This window comes from Trematomus bernacchii, unplaced genomic scaffold (genome assembly GCF_902827165.1).
Source record: "Trematomus bernacchii unplaced genomic scaffold, fTreBer1.1, whole genome shotgun sequence".
In the NCBI taxonomy this organism is placed as follows: Eukaryota; Metazoa; Chordata; class Actinopteri; order Perciformes; family Nototheniidae; genus Trematomus; species Trematomus bernacchii.
Window position 1 is genome coordinate 215,727 of NW_022987616.1, and position 8,722 is coordinate 224,448.

The window sequence follows — 8,722 nt, forward strand, 5'->3', positions numbered from 1 at the left end:
TAGCAGCTCATTGTATAACAAGGCTGCACTGTCAGACACACACACACCCCAAGGCCACTCCACAAATCATACTGCCAAAGGAGGAGGCTCTGTCACACACACACACCTCTGTACCTCTGATTTTGACAAGATGTATTACTGTTTGTGCCAAATAGCAAAGTACAGTAGCAGTATCTCATTTGTCACTGTTTTAAAGCTAGATATGAAGTAAAAACACAAGAATGAATCGTGAATTAAATAAAAAGTCATTTTAATGGAAGGTTTTCTTTCACACTCACAATCAAGCTTATAGTCTGATCACAGAGAGAGATGTTGGACATTCACCCAGAGCAAGACACACACCGGTCAGTTTTATCAGACAAAAATATATATATATTTAAAATCTTTACAATAAGCTTGAATCATGAAATGTACACAGAGGAGTGTGCACACCTACAGTCAAACACTGAATTTGTTTTACTCCTCAGACAAGTTCTTTTTTTGTACCCTGGTGTCAGTGTAAAATTCTTGTTTTAAGCAACGACAACTTTTTTTTTTTTTTACAAATGTGCAAATAAGACAGATTTGGAATCCTTCAGCGCTCAGTGTTAAAGTCCAGGATCCTCAGGAGCAGTGACGGAGCGCTCACTCCACCTCAGTTCTGCCCTCTCAAGTTTTTAAATACAGCTCCTCGTTGCTTCGCCTTTTCATTTTCAAGTAAAGTGCTCCTCTAGCAAAAACCACACGGCATGAGATCAGTCTCGTATTTTTTCGCCACTGGTTTAAAAAGAACTGAACCCAACAGCCCGATGGACGACAACATGGGAATGTCTTTTTAAAAAGAAGAAAGCCAACGTTAGAGAAGGCTGTTTGTGTCAATGTCAGAGTTCCCGGCAGGAATCATACAAACTCCAGCTTCCCGTGGCCGCTGTACATCCCCCAGTGCACCAGAGACAGGATCTTGTCATTGCCCAGGTCGGCCTGCCTCATCTTGTCGCAGGTCAGGCAGCAGTTCTCGTGTCCCGTGACGGGCACCATGCACTCCAGGTCCAGCTTCGCCACGTGGCCCTTCTTGGTGTGGTGGCCGTGGAAGCTGTAGTGGAGGCGCGACAGCATCTGTTGCCGCTGGTCCTGAAGTCGTTTGTTCTCGCTGCGCAGCATTCGCAACGCCAGCATGATGAGAAGCACCAGGATGAGGCCGCCGGCGATGGGGACCGCGATCACCGCCGCCCGGAACCACACCTCCTTGGCCGAGGCTAGTTCCTGAACCCGGGTCACTAGGTTCCTGTTGTTGGTGTCCGGCTGGTAGCGGCTATGATCTGAAAAATAAAGATAACCAACTGTTTAACTCACATGTTTCCACTGCTATTATATACTCTTATGTGCCTTCAAAGTTTGAATATATGAATGGAGTTGCAGTTTAATGATCATATGATTCCAGCTGAGCTTAAAGTGTTCACACTCTTTTTCCCATGGTTAAGAAAAAAAAGATATTGAGAAACCTTGACATCATTAACTTGAGCGTAATGTGAGTTTTTAGTTGAAATGAATTTAAATTTTAAGCTGCACTGATAAATCTGCAGTTTTTTTTACCATTCTCTACTTTGATCCGTCTGTATAATTGTTAGAGTGATAGAGACTATGTAATGTTTTAAGTGTGTGTAGAAGTATGCACTGCAAATTGAAATGAGGTAATAGCTAAATCTGGCATAAATCATCTCTTCATTTACTCAGATTAAAGACTAAAAATAAGCTCTTCTCTCCAGGTATTCCAGTAACCACATAGAGAAAATAAGACGGACAAATAAGAGCGGGAGAGTGAGAAAGCGCAGAAATGAGTCACCCTGTCCAGAATCAGAGCCAATAATTAATTTGAGCTAATAAACTCGAGTGTGCTCTGGTCAGAGTCCCAATAAAACGTCCCCTCCTGTCTCTGTGCATCTCTCCATAACTCTGTGAGCTAGTGCCCAACATGCAGGCTTGTCAGGGGATATTCACTCTACAAGGCACATTCCTACTCGGTGGGAAAATTACATGGTGCACACATAATAAAAAAAGGAATATATCTGATCTCTTTCCAAGTGCTTAAGGTAAACTGGCGGCTCCCTGGCTTCCCAGGCACAGAGCTGGATCCTATTAAAAGTCAAATTGAAGTTCTGTAAAGCTTGGAAGGGGTGGAGGGGCAAGGGTGGCCTGCATGTCCATAAACAGCAGAGTGTTTGAAGAACCCTACAGCTAAACGTATTACTTCTGGAACAGGAAAGAGGAAAATATTGAATATTTGCTAAGGAGGAATCGTAAAAATCCCCCCAAAGAGTGCAATCATTTTTAAAGCAGTTTTAAGAGAATTTCATTGAAAAAGCAAACATCCTGACAGAAAGGGATTGAGCTGTGCGAGGGTTTCTTCTTTTACCTGTCGAGTCCCTGGTGTGCGCCAGGTCGTGAAGGCCTCTGTAGTTGCACATGTCGTCGTGGCAACACTCCAACGTCGAGGCCCCGCTCAGGATGTCCACGGCCCTGGAGCTGCTGCTGCAGATGTCCGCAGAGTTGACGATGGGGTCTAAACACCCATGGGTGAGGGGGGAGTTTACATTGAGCGGGTCCAGGACCTTGGTGAAGCAGGCGTTCAGTTCTGACTTGCACATGTATCCCGTGGCAACGCAGTGCGGCGCATCACAGTAACACCTTATTTCTCCTGGAAAAGAAAAGGGGTCAGGGTTAGAAGAGTTTTTCTGACAATAACATGGCTTGTGTTTGTCAGGGTTCAATAAGTCACCAATACCAGGATGTTGATTTAAATGGTATCCCTATTATTAGTATGTCATTTTGTATGAAAACATATTCCACATCTGCTTTCCCTATGCTTTAAGGACTTAATCCCATCATAGGCAGTCTGTGGTCTCCTATACTTTTATTTTGAAAGTGTGTTTGCTCGCAAAGTGTCTGCTATGCGGGGCAATAAACAGCCAGGTAACTTTTTTAAAGACCTCAGGGGAATATTCCACTTTTTGCATCAATTCAGCAGCTTCATTTAAAGAGCTTCTCGTGCAAAATGGCCCTTTTTGTCTGTATTATAAAACAGGAACCGTGTAGCTTATAATTAGTGGTTTGTTTGCCAAAGTCAATTTCTTTCAACCCAAATGGAAACTTGTAAAGAGGGAGGAGGGGGGGCCGGAGTCTCCTCTCCCCCCCGTTTGCACGCAAAGCTTCACTTGTGGTCAGGACTGCCTGGGGGGGCAGGGTGCACCGAGGTCCCATCTAAAGAGCTTCCAGCAACCTTATCATTACGGCTGCCTGCTTTTACACGGGCCCACTCATTACTGCAGCCGTGGCTTCTCCTTAAAATCTTTAAAAATAACAAATGGATCTGCCCTTAAAAATAACAAAAACATGACTTTAAGATTATTATAAACTTCTGTTGATGAGCTGTGATGTCCTCTAGTGATATTTTAAAGGATAATGATTATTGTATAAACCTTTGAACACATATTGTAGGAGCTGTTTTAATCTGGTGACTGTGTGGAATTATAACAATACAACAAAAGTATTGCCTTTGGTTTCCATGTGCTACATTAAAGAATTAGGCTAAAATTACACCAGCCAGAGGATGAAAGTTTCAGAAAGTGTTCCTCTCTGTGGTGGAGCCTCTGAATGCAGGAGCACATTCATCAGATCAGTGTTTTCCCTGTGAATGATTGGAGCAGCAGGGCCCGGGCAGGTCATTTGGAGAATATTTCATTAGAAAGGAGAGGCCCCTTTGTGGGATAAGGGAGGGGGGGCTGCCTGTTAGCCCTGCTCAGTCCTCTATGAATGGCAGCTTCAAAACTGAGTTAAACATGGAGTTATCCAAGTGAAACACACCAGGCAAAGACAGGATATGCGTGTTATCTGCATGTAATAACTGTTGCCATTTAATAACACTGTTATTATTTGGAATATAAAGTTGGGAGTTATATCTGGAAAAAAAATGCAGGACTATTTTCTTTAAACAAGTCAATAATTGTAAGTAATTTAGTTGTTTACGATGCAGTTATTACAGGATTTGATCCAATAATAGTCATGTGTAATGCACATTGGCATAAAACAGACCCTAAAATATGTAAATCAAGTTTGTTTTCAATGATTACAAGTAGAGTTATCTCAACTCTCCTCCGGAACGTTGCTTTATTCCAGTGTTTTCTGAAATAGGTTATACGGGCAAAAAGCAACATTGTTTTCTTGCTAAGAAGGGACATTTTGAGTAAACGAAGCACGACTTTAAAACAAGTTTAAGAGTAAAGTCCGGCCGTTTAGTGAGGTGTAAACTCAGTCCTGGTTTATCTCTGTAAAATATCCTGAGTTTTAATAAGCGAATGAACATGCCCTGTCACCCAGAACAAAGTCTATACCTTTAGTAAGAAGAACAGCCATGGCACAAAGTTCCAGTTGTAGCCAAAGGGAAATGAAAGTGGACTGGCGATCCATTTACAGCAAGTTACTGCGCTAAAGTCCTCGTATATCCAGTAGCAGCGGCTTGAGTCCGCTGAGCGAAGAGCTGGACGACAAAAATATTTACATGAAGCTACGGCCAAACATGAGTCATTCCCGTGCTGAAACACGACTGCTCACAATCCTTACAGACACAAAAGTATCAAAAAAACACTCCAAAATGTTTCTTCTCCCGCATGGAGACAGAAAAAGTATGTTTTTAAAAGCGGTCCGACATTACTGGAGGACCCAAAACACAACGTCTTCTTCTTCAAGCCGAAAGAAAAAAAAGCGAAATATACTCCGGGAAAGTGAGTTAAATGGGATATAAAGTTGTCACCGCTGGTCCTCCTTTGCCTCTGTATGCGGCCGGTCAAGGAGAGGCATCACTTTTGTATTCCTGGACGGAGAAATGTTCGAAAAAGACGGAGAACACCGCTGTACCAAAGACTGCACACAGACTCCGGACACACAAGATTTAGCAGGAGAAATAGTTGTGGTCTGTCAGAGCTCCGCCCTCTGCAAGCTGATTGGCCAAACCACCGAGGATACATAATGACTCTGTTTCCGGTAATTATTTTCAAAATAAGGCAAGGGAAGTGCATTCTATAACCGAGCAACAAAGCGATTACAATTAGGGAAACATTATTTTATTATTTAAATAACAATATTGAAGGTCAAACATCATACATTTAATTGAGAATAAATGCACAAAATATGATACATTAATAATATACATTAATAATGTAGCCCGACCTCATGAAGTGGGCTTTAAAAATTGTATGTTTCATCAAAAAACTAAATAATAAATCACTGCTGTACTATCACTTACTCAACTGTTATGTAGGTCCAATTAAAAATATTTATATTTTTTCCCTTGTTTTATTTTTTAGACCATTTCACCCTTTTTCCGGTTCTATTTTCTCTGTCCCTCTCTCGCTTGATGACCCAGGTCAAGCCATACATCATCATCATTTCCATAATACCATATTCCATGTCATTTATAAATTCCATTGATCGGGGCATGAGGTTGCCATTAACAACATCGCCTGAAAATGTTGCTTTGTTACATTGATCACCATTTAAATATTGAACTATAAACTTATGTCAACTCCTCGACAGTGCCATAACAAAGCCTATTTGATTTGCATCCTTCAGTGTTGCATGTGTAATCATTACGTAACAAATATGATCCTCAACACAAACAAATCTACCTTCCCTTATCCTGTTAGCCTATATGTAACTTAATTCATTTAAATAGGAATAAAAAAAAAATGCAAGGCTTTTATATATAAATACGTGTTAGCAGGATTATGCAACCAAAAGCGATATTTAAGAGTAAAATATTTCCCAAAAATGCAGATTATTCTCTAGAAATGGAAGGTTAAGATTCATGCAATGATTTAATGACATAGCAACATAATTATATACCATATGTAGTGTGTCATCCCAGGTTCCATGCATATGTAAATGTTGTGCAAGTGAACCCTGGTCGGTCTGCAGCAGTACCTGCAGTGTCATCGAGCCGGCAGCCAGAGTGACGCCGCGCTGAGCCGCTTCCCTTCAGGCTACAGACTGCTGCTGCTGCCGGGAGGAGAGCCGGACAGCCGTTTACACAAATTAGCAATCCAAAAAGGCACATGGCGCCACCGAGACGACACACACACACACACACACACACACACACACACACACACACACACACACACACACACACACACACACACACACACACACACACACACACACACACACACACACACACACACACACACACACACACACACACACACACACACACACACCACACACAGCGAGCACTATAGACACGATTGTCATTTAAAAATCGGCATGCAAAACACACGTGCCCGATCAGGTCAATGGTTAAAAAGTCAATATACTCTTTATAGCTTTAATGCTAGCTTTGATTAATTTTTGAGAGTTTCAATTTGAGTTGTGTTATTGCATCAAACGATACGAAGAACAAATTATAACTTAACCCTATAGAGAATCTTAAAATTAATATGATATCATCAGGGAAGACCCACTCCTGTAGAAATAAAGCATAGCAGGCCTTGGTTGTGTCCAACAGACAACAGGATGAGGATACCGCTTTAGGGAACATAGGCCTACTCACTGCAATTACCGTAATTATCTGCAATTACACAGAGGCGCCAGTCCACGACTACAGCTTTTATCTTTACTGAGAGTTGCATAAGAAGGGAGGAAGTCAGCAGAAATACACGTTTTATTCTCCCATAGTTAATCAGTTTCTGTGATACTGGGTGTAATTGTTTTTCATATAGGCCTAGGCATGGGAACCCCTATGGCAAAATATGCGGTTGTCTATGACTGTGCCTCCTAATATAAATGAATTAAAATATACAATTAGGAGATTTATTTCATAATGTTTGGAGTTAATTTAGTTTAATAGGATCAGAAAGGCCCTTTTTTAGTAGATTGTTCAGCCTCTTTAAAGCTGCAATAACTTGTGTTGGATAGTTAAACATCACCATCTGTTGGTCATAACTGGTATGAGGCTTTTATTTAAAAAATATGGCCTCATCACAGGCACTTATGACATTGTAGTATTGCCCATATTAAAAGTGTCCTGATTTAGAATATAAAAAGGAATGGTCAAACTCTGTGAAGCAGGGACAAAGTCATCCTGACTTATGTTTGACCTTCCCTGCTTGGTAAATCCACTCATCTCTAACAAACACCTTCGTTTTTTTAATCCAGGCTTTACCAAAATACATTTTCCGATAAATAACTTGCATGACATCACTATGACATCATAAGGGCTGTTTTCATAGACCTGTGAACGCTCCCTCTAAAGACACAGAGGTCATCATGCAACTGTTTTCACAAGCTCAGAGTTCTGTGTGACAAGTAAAACAAACTTGTTGTTTCAAAACAGTGTTGTACCATTCTTTTATGTGACTAAATTAAGAATACATATGAAATCTTAATGAAAACCTAGCCTTGTTTTGTCAAGACTTCCAACTTCCAGACTGGGAAACGTTGTTTAAGAAAACAAAACTGTGTGTCTTTACATGCTGAGAGGATGAGCGTCGACAAGCCTTCATCATGAGGGGGTTTCATGTAAGTGGCCTTTTAGGGAGATTACACCCCACAGGCTGTCTGCTTTCACACATTAGGAGACACTGTAGGTGTGACCTGCTACAGAATGTATGGGCTTTGCTTAACAAAAGCCCCCCTACTGCTAGGCCAACGATGGCTGGGTTGCTGCTGAGTTAATGAGGTCAAGTCTACCATAGTAGATGACTCAAAAACTGGATTTAAACTTTAAACAGAAGTCTCTAAAACAACTTTTCTCATGAGTCCTAACCCGACAAAATGACCTGCTCTAAATATTCCCACTTTGAAGATCAAAACTCCCTCTATGATCCACGAGGACACACACCCGGGCAGACACACTTCCTCCGACACCTCCCGGCTTCCTCCTCTCTCTTTGATGTGAGCCATATCAAGGTCTCTGAAGAATCAGAGACAGGCAGACTGTCTCCATCCTTCATGATCCATTTTATTCTCCTCCAGATAATGGAGCGCAGCATCAGAGTCAGAGGTCCAGCAGCAGTTATGTGGATCCATACTGGAGATGTGCCGGGAGCAGCTTTGATGTTACAGATTGGGTTACAGGCTCAGCATTCACATGCACTCATGCTGACTTTATCTCGAGTGCTCGCAGGCAGGAAACTGACAGCGTCCACCTTTGTTTTTATGTTGGGAATTAATTCAGTAGCACTCTGTCCTCTTATCCACATTCAGAGATGACTGTGTAGATAAGCTGCGTTTGATCACGAAGAGTGATGCCTCCTTAGTGCATGACAATATGGGGGATTAGGAAGAAATAATACAGTTCTGCAGGAAGTAGAAGCACAGTTTTTGATACTTTGAGAAGACATGAAAACTGATTAGAAAAGGTCAAATTGTTATGACCTATGTGTGTACAGTGCAAACCCAAACAATACAGTTAAATGTCTGTTGTTCTACTGATGCAGCAATGATTAGTGAACAAATGATAACAAAAAAGGGGAACAATAAGAAAATATCTCTACTTCTACTACTCTCCCTACATATATCAGGTGTTTCATTCAACATAATCAAAACAGCCACATATAAAATGTAGTCATAGTAAAATGAAGTATCTCAATACAAGAGGTCAAGATTAATGTAAATTGGTTTGACTTTTTATACAAACAAATACATTAGAAAAAGTGGCAAAAAAAACCTCTTATATTCACATGTATAA

General features: G+C 41.1%; 1 protein-coding gene across 1 annotated transcript; it reads right to left on the bottom strand.

Moving 5' to 3' along the window:
• Window positions 1-233: 233 nt before the first annotated feature.
• bambia (BMP and activin membrane-bound inhibitor (Xenopus laevis) homolog a) lies at window positions 234-4,925 on the bottom strand. The gene is made up of 3 exons (XM_034132561.1): window positions 4,368-4,925; window positions 2,393-2,674; window positions 234-1,298 (listed from the first exon to the last, which is right to left on the bottom strand). Exons 1-3 carry the CDS (start codon window positions 4,441-4,443, stop codon window positions 880-882), a joined length of 777 nt encoding a protein of 258 aa, XP_033988452.1. The 5' UTR covers window positions 4,444-4,925; the 3' UTR covers window positions 234-879.
• Window positions 4,926-8,722: the final 3,797 nt, after the last annotated feature.

Bases quoted from the DNA above. Each gene is read 5' to 3' on its own strand.
- bambia (XM_034132561.1), bottom strand. From the start codon at position 4,443: ATGGATCGCCAGTCCACTTTCATTTCCCTTTGGCTACAACTGGAACTT. The intron at 2,675-4,367 runs GTATAGACTTTG...TTTCTTTTCCAG, and splicing joins GGCTGTTCTTCTTACTAAAG to GAGAAATAAGGTGTTACTGT. The intron at 1,299-2,392 runs GTAAAAGAAGAA...TTTATTTTTCAG, and splicing joins GCACACCAGGGACTCGACAG to ATCATAGCCGCTACCAGCCG.